Raw genomic sequence first — 15,624 nt, forward strand, 5'->3', positions numbered from 1 at the left:
TTAGATCTCGTAGAGCTAGTCCACCCACGCAATCGTTTACCCTCTCGTATGCCGACGGGACTAATCACATAATAGCGTATTAAAACCAACGCGTTGAAATGTAGAGCTGTCTACTTCAGATGGAGGCGAGTGTGTTGAAGGATTTTGAAGAAGAATATCAGGGGCATAAGTCTCTTTGATATCCATCTTACAAAATCAACATTTTAGATACCTTTCTTGTTTCCCTACTAATTATCATCTCGCCCAGGGTAGTGGGCGAAATGCAGGGATGACCAGTCATCCAGGAGGAACCAAGATAAGAGGGAGGGAGGAGGGTGGATGGGAGTGGAGTATGTGGAGATGGAATGGGTGGGAGTGGTTTTTATGCCTTTTTTTTTTTGGCTACCTCCCTCGTAAGGGAAAAAAGCCTTTGGTATATGCACGTATGTATGTGTAATAAAACCACTTTGAAAATAAAATGAAAGGTGACCGAACGTTTTCGTCTATTTAAGACATTTTCAAAGGTGAAAAATGTCTTAAATAGACGAAAACGTTCGGTCACCTTTCATTTTATTTTCAAAGTGGTTTTATTACACATTTTGTGAATCACGTGTTTTTGTGATTTATTCGCATGTATGTATGTATGTATGTACTTGATGTTTCCATATTTTTTTTCAACAAGCCTCAATTCCCCTCTTTCATTTCAGATTTGTGTGGCAGCTCGCTTTGCTCAAAGTTTAGTTATGGGTGCCTATACTCATGAACAGGACCCAGGGAATGAGTATGTCCTAGTCACATCAACCAAGGGATGGAGTGTATTGGACAACTTTTGGAAAACTCCAGATGATGAAATAATCAGGAAATGGAAATCAATTGCTCAATCATACTAAGTGCAAACTCAGTACATATCACCTCTTTTGTTTATCACAGCATACTGTATATCTTTGACCAGAGTTGTTTTTATGATGGAGTTCTGTAAGTTCATAGGGACCTGTGTGTTTACGGACAAGTAGGCTAATCAGATCCCTGTAAGTTAAGTTACAATACTCACTGCGGGGTGCAGTGAAGTACCTATTGTCTGACATTTTTTGGGCTTATATTATCAATGATATGAGCTATCTTTATTTTTCTGTTTATTACTTCCGGCGAACTGGTTTGATAATTATAAATGGCTGTCAATAAACGACTAAACAGGGTATACTGTTTTTGCCGACGTCAAGGACACAATTTTGTTCTTTAATTTATCCCTGAAATAAATTTCGGATATTTACCAAGCGTCTTTGAGGAAAAAGGTTAAGTTTTTCTTAGACTGATGCTAACCCCAGAAGAAGGTTACCTTTGCTAGAGAGTAAACTCAACTCCTGTAAATGATCTCCAAACTAAATGTACACAGTTTAGAATAGTAGATAGATTACCATAGCGTGATGATGGCGTCAAGTGATGGAAATCTATGGAAGCCCTCGATTGCGGCCCGTTCCCTTGTGGTGGGGTTGTGGAAAGGCGCACCTCGGCAGTGGCCTATAGTGACTATACTGGGACAAGAACCTCCAAAAGACGTTTATGTAAGCAAAGGATATGATTTGCAAGCTCGACAAGGAAGGCTTCACACTCTACGACAAGGACGGGCCGGAATGCTGTTTTGGTGACAGATTGGAACAAAGTGAGCATTGGTTTCGTAATTCTACAGCCCCCTGAGAGACACTCCCTTCTGTTACAATAATGGGTGGCGTTTGACGCTGTGGAAGAAGCAGGTTACGCACCGGTGGAGGGCGATGCTCTGGCCGTCGCTTGGTGCCTCCACAAAGCTTGCCTTTTCCTGATCGATTGCCCTAATCTCGTCATCATCACTAACTCCAGCCCACTGGTGAAGCCCCTGTAGGACAGAGAGCTGAAAGATATCGCAGACCCAAGATTGTTTGCCCTGCAGGAGAAAACGCTGCAGCATCGATTTCAAGTCAAATATCTCCCAGGGAAATGCAACTCCCCAGAAGACTTCCTGTCTCACTACCCAGCCCTCTGTGCGCTGCCAGACGTCACGGATGAAGAACAGGCCAGCGAGATGGTGTTATGGCGGCTGCAACGATGGCTGCACCCGACAGTGATGACCACATAGTTTTAGACAGTACAACTGTGGTGCAAGCAGCTGACATGGACCCAGACTGTCATCTGCTCGTTGCCAAGGTGACAGCAGGAGACTGGCACTCTCACCGAACCCAGAAGTTAACCTGCCTTCGCCAGTTCTAAGGGGTGAAGGACAGACTGACAGTCTCACAAGGGCTGGTGATGTACAGTATACGTATGACCAGGGGTCCGTCCGCCTGGTGATATCTGCTATGCTCAGACAACATATGGCGGCAAATCTCCACGCAGGCCGTGTATTGCCTCGGAATGGAGGGTCATTTGCAACATCACAGAACCTGTGCTGTCTACAACTCTCACTCACCCTCGCAAGCAGCTAAGGCCCTCGCCCTGACACCCCCGGTACCCCTTCCAACACACAGTAGCTGATCAGTTCCAATTCGACGGGCCAGTGCATTAATTAGCATATGCTAATAAGGTAACGGGGTGGTTGGAAATATCACGCTTTCCCAGCGGAGCTATATCGAGCAAGCTATCGTCAGTAATCCGCCAGTATTTCCGAAGGTGAGGTGCTCCGGAGTAACTCACTACAGAGGGCAGAACTAACCTAACCAGCGAAGGGATGAGTAACTTTTTCGTGAAGTGGGGTGTGGAGAGAAGGGTAGCGTCCGCCCACTTCCCGCAGTCCAATGGCCGAGCAGAGGCAGCGGTCAAGTCCACTACGAGACTGCTTCGTGCAAACACAGGCGCTAAAGACAGTCTAGACACAAGCGTCAGTGGCATTGCTGCAGTGTTTGAACATGCCCCTACGCGGCGTGAACAAGTCACCAGCTCAACTAGCCATGACATACCTGTTCGCAGACAACATTACAAAGTGACGTCCACTGACAGAATGCTCTTTGGACGAGGGAACGTGAATTGGTGAGGCAGCATGACACGTGGGTGGAGAGGCATGGGACGCAAACTCTCCCCCCTTTAACGCTCGGCACCTAGATGTAGTTACAAAACCAGGTGACTAAAGTGTGGGCCAGGCGTGGTGTGGTCACCGATATACTTCCATACCGTCAATACATAGTCAAGTTGGATGCAAGTGGACGCATTACACTACGTAATCGGAGGCATCTTCGAGCGGTGAGAGGCTCCACACAGCCCCCAACACAGGCATCAACACCCAGCCCACCACGGCCCCGCTCCATCACAAAGAGAGGATGGATCGCCCGTAGAGACGACGTGTCAGGCAGCCAACCTCGATAACACACTGTGTTACTAACACATAGCAGACGTGCGTGTGTGTCTGTATGTGCGTGTGTCATATGACATTTGGGTTGTGGGTGTGGGAGGTTGCAAGCTAAGCCACGCCGTTGACAAAGCCGTGATTGTGAGGCAGGTACTTTTTCCGCCGAAACCCAAAAAACCACCCTAAGCTCTAACGGTCTAGAACAAGGCGCAAGTATCAGTTGCCAGTGCCACTATTAATCAGGCGAAAAGGGCTCAGCAGGGAGAATTCAGACGACCCCTGAATGAAGAAAAAAATAGAAAGGACGGCAGCTGGAGAGGTGATGAAGAGAGAAAAATAGAGGATGAAAAGTAAATGGGTAAAGGCACAATTAAATGGCAACAGTCCTGTTCCGAACTCATATCTATGGGGCGCGGACGCGCGCATGGGCATTGCTAGCCGTCTCAGCAGAGGTCAGACTTCGCTCTTCGCTTTCGCTCCACGTCTCTCAGTCAACGCCCATCAATTTTCGCCGATCGGTCGCGGTGGAGATTTTTCTCCTATACAGCTGACCGGTCCGGCACACGCCTGACCTCTTTGTTGACGCTGATAAGCGGGCTTACACTTTAGACAAATAGACACGTTTCTCGAGTCACGTAATTCTCTGCTTTCAGAGTTGTGCTCGGAAGAAAAAGAGTCCCACTCACAAATCTACACTCGCCGGCACACGCCTGGCCTCTTCGCTGACGCTGGCGAGCGGGTTTATATATTTTTTTACAAATACACACGTTACCCGAGTCACGCAACTCTCTACTTTCAAAGTTATGCTCGGAAAAAAAGAGATACACAAATCAACACTCGCCCGACTGCCCCCCCCCCCCCACACACACACCGCACTGCCATCTGATCCACTCTCTTGACTACGCTTTTGAGAAATAGGCAATTGGGAATGAATGCAAAAAAGGAGATCATATGAAAAGGTAATTGTGCCGATGGCATTGTATGGGGTAGAGACTTGGAATTTAAGAGAAAAAGAGAGGGAAATTTTGATGTGTTTGAGATTAAATGTCTGAGAAGTATGGTAGGGGATTCTGGGTTAGAAAAAGAAACGACGGGGCGAGGAAGCCACCGGGAAGTGGAAGAGAGGATGGCAGATACGGCTGATGAAAGATTATTGGGGTGGTTTGGACACAAAGAAAGAATTGTGATGAAAGTATAATCAAAAGAGCTGTGGAAGGCAGAGGTGGATGGAGTGAACTTGAGGGGACGGCCGATGATGAGATGGATGGATGGGGTGAAAGGGGCGTTGAGCAACAAATGAATGTCTGTTGAGCAAGGAAGGGAGACTGCAGGGATGAGTGGAAAATGACTGTGTATGGATGCAACTGTTACGCAAGGAAGGGAGGGACGGTGGGTGCTTATGTGTGAATGATATCTTCCGCAGCCCAAAGGGATTTCTCCCTATCTTCTTTTTTTCTGCACGAGGGGACGGAGAGGGGGGATCGCCGATTAAATGAAGTGGCCATGCTACGTATGTACTGTGTTTTGCCTCAATGCGTTTGATCCAGGGCAGTTGGCGGATACAGGGATCGTCATCCATGAGGAGCTCAGATGGGAGGGGTGGAGGGGAATGAAATGGGTGGGAATAGGTACGTGCCTCTGACTTCGCTACCTCCCTTGTAAGGAATATAAAGCTTTTGGTATATATATAAATATAGATAGTTTTCTTCATGTTGGATGTAAGTTTTAAACATGCCAGCTGTAAGACAGTGAAAAGAAATTGTCAATGAAATAAGATACGATCTAAGTGTACCACTGACCAGGTTTGCAGAAAATTTTGTCCCACGGAGACTCGATGGCTTGATCGAAACGAAGTTGAGTTCGGTCGTTCGCTCTTTTCCAAACACTTTCGAACAGGGCGATATGACTTCAATTGGTCTTAAGGACTTGAGGATGAAGGAGTACTCGTGTGTTATTGAATCACAAACACTGATTCATTTGACACTGTGAGCCATTTTAATCAAACACTGGCCGAGAATTAACTAGTGATTGTGAACACTTAGTCTTCCCTTGTGTGTTTGGCACGATCAAAATAACAACTGGCTGATCATATCCTTCGCCCAACCGCTCATGCGAATTCCGAAGCCGATTCGAAACGTTTCACAAGGAACGTCATTACAGAGAACCTCGTTCCGAAAATTATAAATATGCAAACTTATATATGGATTTGAAATTTTGGCTGAAAAAGTGAGAATATTATTGGAAATTAGTCACAAGTACAACATTTGGAAAATATTTTTAGGACCAACGCAACGTTTCAAATATACAATAACAATAACTGCCTATCATGTGAATTGTAACTGCCTATCATGTGAATTGTAACTAGGGACTTCCAAAGATCACTATCACCTGTTCTAGCCATCACGCACCATTGACAGAGGACTGGGGTAGTAATGAGAACATAAGAATGGTGGAGACTGCAAGAGACCACAAGGCGTACACTACGGAGTTCCATATTCATTACCACCTATCTTCCCTATCCATAAACTTTTCTAATATTTTCTTAAAACAACCAGTACTTTCGGTGCTCTATACGTGGCCTATTCAATTCGTTAACTACTCTGTACTAGAATAAGATTAAATCACTGTTAGAAAACTAGAGGAAAGTTTGGACAATAACTGAATATACTGTCCCAGCGGACACCACGACGTGGTGATTCAGGAGTTGGTCTACTTGGACGAGTTCCTAGCCCTAGTGGTTTGAGGTGAATGTGGGGCTTCACCAAGGCTGTTATATCGCCATGGCTATTCAATGTGTGGTATGGGAGGTAATGTTATGGTGATTGGCAGAGAATTAGAGATGATCAATGGTTAGAGATTGGAGGGAATTAGTTTTTTTTTTTTTTTTTTTCCCCTTTTTTTTTTTTAATGATAATAACACTGGATGTGGCTGGGTAAGAAGAGAGTCTAACAGAGCTGGTTATGTTCCTCGGTGTGTTCCACTTTAGTTAAGCCATGGTTAGAGCTCCCAAACTATTAAAGCTTAAGAGCTAGGTTCATACTGAAATAAAAGTCCGGTAGGCCACATACTATACTGTACCAAAAAAAAAATTCATAGGTCACATACTATACCGGCACCTATATTGCTTTAATAGTTTGGAAGTGCTAACCACAGCCAAACTAAAGCAGAATGCACCTAGGAACGCACCCAGCTCTGGAGTAAGAGTTTGGGTAGGTATTTGATTGAAGGAAGTTGAAAGTAAATCTTGGTAAAAGCAAGGTAAAAAGGTGTATACAGGAAGAGGATGGCAGTAATTTGGAGGCAAGTCTTATGAGAGAAAGGTTAGACATGGATAGATTATCTGTTAAGGGTCACATGTAACAGGCCTTGAGTAAAAGGGTGGAGAATGAAGGGATTTCTCTTCAGCCTCTCTATCCTTGCATGAGGGGACAAGGAGTTTTTGTAAATGAAGTGGCTAACCCTACTATGGATGTCCTGTCTTACTGTCTTACTGGGAGCCAAGATGAAAGGTAAGCAAATAGGAAACTGATGGAAGTGGTATGGGTGCATGCCTTAATTGGCTGACTCTCTTATGTGGGGGTTAGAAGCCTGTGGTACATATAGACTGTGACAAGAACATTTGTGAGGAATTTTTCAACTCGGCAACCTGAGCTGTGGCTCACTGCATGACAGTTCCCAGCTTAAGGTATCATTCACAGTTCTTAGGTTAAGACTAATATTATCCATTACTTTATTCTATTATTTCATGAGGCAGCAAGGACAAACCATCTTTGGCTGTTGGGCCCTGCTGTGGTGCGATCTTTTGCTGCATTGCCTCTAACCCAGGCTGTGGATAGGAGACAGGAATACCCCTTCATCCACAAGGAACTAATGGTATTCTTAAAAAAAAAATCTTTCCTTATATAAATCCTTGGAGGGGAAAGATTTATATAAGGAAATGTTTTTTTTTAAGAATATCACTAAGAATCTTAGTGGTATTCTTAAAACAAAATCTTTCCTTATATAAATCTTTCCATTCCAAGGATTTACATAAGATTTATATAAGGAAAGAACTTTTTTAAGGAAGCCATCGTAAGATCTTTGAGAGGGAAAAAAATGTGTATCGGATTGGTAGTGGGGTGGGCGCATGCCATTGCTGCTACCTCTCTTGTGTGGGGTAAGAAGCTTTTTGTTATATAGGTGAAGTTGTATATTTCTAGGTTAAACTACTGCATACTTGATTAATCTAAATATCTTTGATAAGAAAATTTGGAAAATGAAAGACAATACATTCTTCTTTTTATAAATTTTTATTCATGAAAACAATCAGAAAACCTCTTAGTGATGGTGACTTAAATATAGCTATGGTAGAATCCACACATGGCTGTCCAAATGCATTATATTGACACAATGCAAAGTGAAGTAATCTGCTTGGAGAAAGAGGAAAGGAGGTACGAAAAAGCAGAACTAAGTACATCTTCATAGTTCCTACAGTTGTAGTCAGAATAGATGACAGTGGATTAACCATTCAGGCCAGGCAAGAATTAGTCACTCATTTTTCTTACTTGATTCTTGCATTTTCATCATATTTATGTCAACAATCTATATATATCTAAATACCACATCTAACACCTGTTCTGATAATACACAGATGCATGTCATACTCCTATGCCACAATGTGTCTTGGTTTCCACAGATACCATGAAAACAGTGCATCTGCCTGGCCACTGACTAAAGTAGATCATGATGAAGGCTGCATGTAATATGTAACAGCATCATATTGTGTGGTAGCAACTCTTAGATGGGTCATGTAAGGCCACGAGACACATTCTTCTGTAGAAATGGAGGTATGTGAGGAACATATGATGAATAAAGATGGTGGAGGCCTCCGCTTCACTGATATCACGTCAACACATTCTGATCCATATCACATTCTTCTTTACCAGACTCATCTGAAGTACTTAAATTTCTACATTAAATAATCATTATATACTATACACTTGCTTCTGAAGAACACCACCACCATTTTCCAACCAACTCTGATATGGTCCTCATATATCTACACAATAGATATTTCCCATTTTCAGGCCTCCAACACCTTTTCACCTTCCTCACACAACCAAGCAAATGATAATGTTCTGTACATAAGCGTAATGCACAAATTCAAGTGTGCCTTGCTTTGAGTTTTAGTAAGAAATAAGAGTTTGTATAGATTCAATATTGCTTCAAATACAAGTCATAATTGTATCCTTATAATGATTTTTTTTTCAATGTTTTCTTTGAGATCTTTATGCTTTTTATACAATATTTATATTATTTTCTAATATTTTAACTTATAATATAAAACTCAAAGAAAAAAAAGGGCCTGTATACATACTGTCTTAAACCCTGTGGAAGTCGGTGCAAAATAAATATGAACACAAAGTGAGCCGACAAATTCATCCCATCCACAAAAAGCTCAGGGAGGTACGCTGCCAAAGCAGATCAAGGGAACGATCATGAAGACCCAATGGGGAAAGGTTACAGGGGCCCTTATTATGAATATGTAATGAGTGTGGGGCTGAATGACTAAAAAATACAAAGAATTGGTATGTTTGCGCAAATATGAATGGCAAAATAGAAAACATATATATGAATAAAAACATGGATAATATGAGTTAAATATGTAAAATATGAGCTATGACAAGTTCCTGTGGAAGAGTTGGCACAAGCTGAATGTTAGAAAAGGATGCCAACATGGTGAACAGGAAAAGAAGGGCAAGTGGCCTTCTCGGAGAAGATAATAACAAACAGGCATAGAAATGATTGAAGAGGGCTTGATTGTTTCAACCCAATACAAGATTTTACAAATTTCAATTTGGCTATCATCTGATAATGTTAAATTGCTGAGAAATGATTTGCAGCCAGGAGATAAATCTTAATTAATCCCTTCAACCTGGTAACTTGCTTATGATATTTTCTTCTGGCTAATGCCCACTGATTTTATTCAGCTGAGGAGTGACTCCCTGAACATCATAGAGAAAATGAGACTACAACATTCTGGAGCAGAGGAATATCAATGTGAGGCAAAAAACTGGAACAATAACCAGACTGCTTGGTTATATAGAATTTGATTCAAATTTACATTTTTCTTAACAATTTCCTTCCCATTTTGAACCCACAAAGGTGGAAGTCAACCCCTTCAATTCACTCTTGCAACAACTGCAGTCATAACAAGTCATGCACCAGCCAGTGAACAATCGAATCTTATAAATGGATCTTAAGCTGGCATCACACTGAGTTCAGTACCCTTAGTTGAAGATGATTTGTTTGACTTCAAGTGATTTTAATATACTTTGCCTAATGATTTGTTAAAGATGCCCAATTTCTTTACTATATCATACAGAAATCAAATAATCTTGTCATTACATAATGATAATAATAATAAATCTATTAATAATAAATCTACTACAAAATACAGTCAATTTTTTTAAGGACAAATAAAATAATGTGACGTAGGACAAGAGTACTGTATGGGTTTCTTCCACTCATTGAAATGTGCCCAGTGTGACACCCACTCAAGTATGCACATACCATAATTGGCCACCCCCCTTATAAGCTGGGGGGCAGAAACCCTTTGGTATGTACATGTATATATGTAAAAATGCCACTTCAACACTTTTTTCATGAATCTGTTAAATAAGATTAAAATTAAATGGTTGGATTACAATAGTTCTGACTAAGCTCTGTCAGTATATGCAATCCTGAAGGAACATGCAATTATGATTTCGTATAGAATAAAAAATATTTCCTTTAGCATAAGCAATGCCCACTTAACATCAACTTGATTCCAATGTTAAATAGCTCAGGGTTCTATATCTGTTGATACTTCTTTTACAAGGGCAATTAGCCTTATATAGTATAAATAAGGGATAGATAGCACATTCAGGAAGGCATAACCATAACTGAATTGAAAAGACACACACTCACGACCTAAACACTTGGAGATGACACAACCCTTGAGAAAAGACACTACTCTCATGTATTACACTCAATTGATTAAAATCATGAGGGTGAGTATGATGAAAAATCAAATGAACTACAATATGTCACTAAAGCATATTACCTCTAAATACATATCCTACATTCCATTAAAAAATATAAGTAACTTCAAAAGATAAATCACAAAATTTCCTTATTTCACTCACATCATACTGTATATAGGTCAAAAAGTATATATAAGGATAGTAAAAGTAAAGGATATAGGTGAATATAATCACAATATCATAAGGTATACAATTTTCTGTCATTTTTTAATACAAGAGACAGCTGAATTTAGATTAAGTTCTGCATTTCATTAGAGACCAGGGTTCTGGTATCTATAACCTATAACACATTCTCATTTCCTCAGTCACTAAAATATTTCTGGTCACTCCTCTCATTCTTTTCATTGCACCGAATTTATTTTAAAACTTGATGTGAAAATCCCTTACCCCCTTTTTCTGCATCACCAAAAGAATTTTCAAACTTTTATTTATAGTAAAATACCTACTTTCATTTCTTTCTTACCAATGATTATTTTCATACTGATAGGAGGGAGTTCATGACATTAAACCAAATCATCATCATCATCATATACAAGATCCAGTGGAGGTTCTCACTAATACCATAAACTTTATGTTATGTTAACTTCATGACCATAACACATTGCTGAACATACCTTCCACACACTTGCGTAACTTCTGTGCACTGAGACTTTTCCAGGGCTGATGTGAGAGAAGATGCAAAATACATTGTCAAAGGTTTCTAAGACTAACTAGATCAAATGAAAGACTCTTTGTTTGGAAGTTGTCAATGATTCACTGCATGAGTTCTCACTTTGTTTTAAGTATATCAGAGGTTCTACTGAAAAGCCCAATATGAAGCAAGACTACAAGAACAAAGGGAATTCTTGAGTGTATGTTTTTTTTTTTTTTTTTGTACACCTGCGGCCTCTAAGAGCTTTGTGTTGATATTCACAGTTCAGAGTAGTGATTGTTAACATCTTTCTATTCACTTTTTTCCTACAGTTGCCCAAACACTAAAGACCACTGCCATTCCTTAAACACTTTGGCAACCTCAAGATTTTGTGTACAGAACCATCACATATAAGAAAACTGGGTGTACAAAATATTTCCACCTTCTAAACCATTTCAAAGTTCACTCTCATTTTTAAGTTTCTTCAACTGGAAAATGCTCAAGATATTTTTTCAGAAATAATAAAAAATTGTACATTTTCTATTGAGCTGATTCTAAATATATAAAAAGATAAGCACACATCTATCTTCATGTCAATGCTTCATGTTATCAAATCAATCATTCTGCATATACTTTGCCTGTTACTTGCTTAAAAATGCAAAGTAAATGCCTTGAATCATTTCCATGAAATATATAAACGATTTCACACAAACTGAAAATGTAATTTTCTATGGCTTACATCAGAGGCTTATAATGTGAATTGTGTGCGCACTATATATGATACTGTAATTGCCAAAACAGGATATCTCCATCCTTGGTTTAGCCTAGATCATTGGAAAAACCCATATGTGGCTAAAGTTATGATATGGTACAAGTATCCGTTATGGTTGGATTATAAGTTTCTCCAGGGAATGACACAAACCCTTATCTTGTTGGAGAAACCATGAATATATATATATATATCCATATATATATACATATACATACATACATACATACATATATATATATATATATATATATATATATATATATATATATATATATATGTATGCATGTATGTACATACAGGTTGTATTATTTCTTGTACTCACTATCATCCTCACAGTTACATGCGATTACATTATGATGATGAATCATGAATCATAATATACCTCATCAACACTTCACTCATACGATTAGACAAATTATGACTTAACAGATATTTCACATACTGTACACAGCTTCATGCAATACTGAAGATTATATGTATATATATATATATATATATACTTCTGTACATGTGTTGCTTCCAGTATCAAACGCTTTCCATTCAAAGAGATAATTGTTCATTGCGTCCAAGGGCTTCATCTTCTGATCCAAATGAGCCTTACCAAGACTAGCAAGAACCTTGGTAACACTTTCAGGTGAATGAACTTCTATTCCCATGAACATGAACTACACTTCCACACTCATCTCTGAAGAACTTCCATAACCTTTTTAGTGCATATCATGAAATGTTTGAACAGTAAACAAATGAATTCTCATGTAAATGGATAGCAAAGCCCTTCCATTGCTAAAAACTATGCAGCTTCTTCACTCTCATATAGGGTAACTGAGGCTATATGTCCATTGGCCATAACCTGAAAAAATACACCAAATAAATGTGTTAAAATTTGCAACTGAAAATTATCTTATTATTTTTTCTATCAAATGCCATAACCCTTTTACACCGAATCCCTATCACTAGTATTGGCAACAGGGACAAGTGGACAAGTGGAGGCCCTGCAAGTCAGATGTTAGAAATTACTATTTCCTCACCACTCGCCTGCATATCCAGTCAACACCCTCATTTCCATCTGGAGGATTTTAGTACTTGCCCTGAGCAACTAAAGCTGTTCCCCGAGATTCGTGCCACCCACCAGGATGGCAAGGGCTTCTTGTGAAGAGTTTGGCCCCCAAATCATTCTACTATTCAACACAGGGAAGACTGTGCTGTACACAATTACACATGCCAACAACACAACATATACTCTAAAAGGGATTTGTTGAAAACCCCCATTCCAGCCATAGCATTCCTCAGGGAAACAGGACTGTTCGGCCAGTCTAGGGAACAACAAGGTCCTGAGGATTGTTGCCGACTGTGAGGCTGTTGGTTTTCTGTCAGTGAAATTCAAGGCATTTTCTTCTAAACAACTAACTGTTCCATGCAAAGTGAGATGGTTTGGCAAAGGAACTTCCTTACCCTTTTCACCACCACCACATTCATCCCTTTCACTTTGCTCTCCTGCCATGTGAAATCTATACCTTCCTTTTCATGCAATTTGCCAGTTATTCCTGGTGTATCCATACCATGGAACAGGTTATTGGCTTTGTCTAAACATTCTCTCTGGTCCACTGTTACCCATGCACATTTTTGTTCACTGTCACGTTTCAACACTTATATACATTTTTTCACCATTCCTACACTCCAGTTCATATTTCAGTGTCCAGCCATTTGGTCTGTATATGTCATTACACTATTTACCCCTTCACTGGGATTTTGACAATAGCACACCTGTTTCTGTTGTTTGTTATGTTAGGCGAGGTAGGCATCAGCCTGGGAAGGTCTTTGGACTAGTAACCACAACATTCTCGGGAATCAAGTTTCACCCAGGAGGTTGAGCATTGTTTCCCTCAAATGTTGGCTGTGCTAACACTATTTAGATATTTAGATATATCTGCAAGTTTTGTTATATTTAAATATGGTGTGGATCCAAGGAGGCTTATTTTTACACACACCTCCAATATATGTATTTCAGTTTACAGTCAATGCACTTTGTTTCACCAATCAGAAATTAAAAGGATTTTAGTTCCTCCACCAATCCGAGTAGTTGTTTAGACTGCTGGATCATCATATACCAAATTTTTCTGTATGATTTTTAATTAACATTTTAGGTTAAGATGTGAGACCCAAAAGTTGTGTAATAGGCTCTGAATAGATTTAAGATTATTAAGTTAGGTTATATATGTCTGCTAAACTATAGCCCTTAGGTTGCCAGTCCCATGCCATAGCAATTTTTGGCAACCCTCATGCTCTGTATACTATGTAAATGCAGGTCAGAGTTTCTTTGAGGCTTTTTCCCTTTTTTCTACCCAAGGGTGCTGCTGTTTATTAAGTTAAATTTTCCCAGTGTTCAAGTGTTGTATGTCACCTTTTGTACTCGTCTGCATGGTGGCAGGACTTTATATCTTGAACCTGTTGTATTTTTGTGTCAGCTTTAACAATAAGGGGGATTTAATGAAAAGGCCTTGCTGTGGATGTGCTGTGTCGTGCGACACTGCTTCTGACCCAGGACAGTGGACAAGGTGCAGGGATGACCCATCATCCAGGAGGTGCTAAGATAAGAGGGAGGGTGGAGGGGTGTGGAGTATATTCAAGGATGGAATGGGTGAAAATGATTTTATGCCTTTTCCTTTTTGGCTACCTCCCTTGTAAGGGGGAAAAAGCCTTGGTATATGTATGTTTAACAATATTCCCAGTTTTCCCAGTGTTTAAGTGTTGTACATGTCTCCTTTTGTACTTGCTTGCATGGTTGCCAGACTTTTTATCTTAAACCCTGTTATATCTTGTTTTGGCTTTAAAAATAAGCATTGTGAATCTTTTAATCTGCTTTACAAATTATTTTTGTATATTTAGTTCAACATTCATGTATATAACCATAAACTTAAAAAAATTGAATTATATTTTTTCTGTCATACTCTCATTCTTTCCTGGAATATTAACTATTGCAAAATGAACTATCAGTTTATTACCAATAACTTTTAAATCAATGCCATGACAGTGGCGATTATGACATCACTCATCCCATCCATCCACACCTTCCTAGGTCTATTCCTTGCTCTCACTTCAAGTACCACTAATTCATAAATCCTCCAGTTGATTGTACTCCATCACCAAGAATTCACCAGCACTTCTATCTAGAGGACACTATCACACCAATCTTGAGAATTAAGTTGGGTGAGAAGTAGGGTGGTTAGTAGTGGTTACATATGAGCAAATATCATTCAATCAACTAATTTGTTACTCTAGGTCTCTTACTCTGGCTCCCATGTAATTGGCAAAAGCTTACAAGCTGCAGCCACCACCCAACGCTTCTAAGTTACCAGAGGTGGCTGGATGACTGCATCATAGATAACTGTCCAGGATGTGACATTTCACCCTACAGTATACAACACATTAGGGAAGACTGCATTGTACACAATTATGCATGCAAACATCACAACATATACTCTATCAGAGATTTGTACGAGAACCCCTTTCCAGCTATAGCATTCCTTAGAGAGACAAGACTATTCAGCCTGACAATCTAGGGAATGACAATAACAAAAGATTTACAAAGGAGGAGCATGCTGACAGGAGACCACTTCCCTCCACCCTCACTCACAAACTCCAAACCCCCTTTTATCACCCTCACTTAGCTTACAATCCTTTCCATGTACACACTGAACAACCATGGTGACACCTTTTCTTCAAAACACTAATCCTCTCCATTCCAACCTTCACAAAAGCTCTACTACTAAAGTAAAAACTTTTGACTGCCCTTGGCACATTCCTCCCTATTCCATACATCCACAATACATTTCCTAACATATCTCTGTCAACCCTGTCATA

At 40.0% G+C, this 15,624-nt stretch overlaps 2 protein-coding genes across 4 annotated transcripts in view; one reads left to right on the forward strand and one right to left on the reverse strand.

Moving 5' to 3' along the window:
- LOC143031843 (hydroxylysine kinase) overlaps positions 1 to 1,206 on the forward strand; it is a 34,893-nt gene extending 33,687 nt beyond the window's left edge. For all 3 annotated transcript variants that reach the window (XM_076196194.1, XM_076196185.1, XM_076196203.1), the window contains exon 7: positions 687 to 1,206. In XM_076196194.1, coding sequence (XP_076052309.1) covers positions 687 to 869 — 183 coding nt within the window. In that variant the 3' untranslated portion in view covers positions 870 to 1,206. The remainder of the gene's footprint in view (positions 1 to 686) is intronic.
- Positions 1,207 to 9,090: 7,884 nt separating this feature from the next.
- Positions 9,091 to 15,624, reverse strand: part of LOC143031860 (PHAF1 protein CG7083) — a 36,520-nt gene continuing 29,986 nt past the window's right edge. The window contains exon 9 of the mRNA XM_076196213.1: positions 9,091 to 12,613. Coding sequence (XP_076052328.1) covers positions 12,554 to 12,613 — 60 coding nt within the window. The 3' untranslated portion in view covers positions 9,091 to 12,553. The remainder of the gene's footprint in view (positions 12,614 to 15,624) is intronic.

Source organism: Oratosquilla oratoria, chromosome 1, assembly GCF_046742065.1.
Source record: "Oratosquilla oratoria isolate Oo_2021 chromosome 1, ASM4674206v1, whole genome shotgun sequence".
NCBI classification, from domain to species: domain Eukaryota; kingdom Metazoa; phylum Arthropoda; class Malacostraca; order Stomatopoda; family Squillidae; genus Oratosquilla; species Oratosquilla oratoria.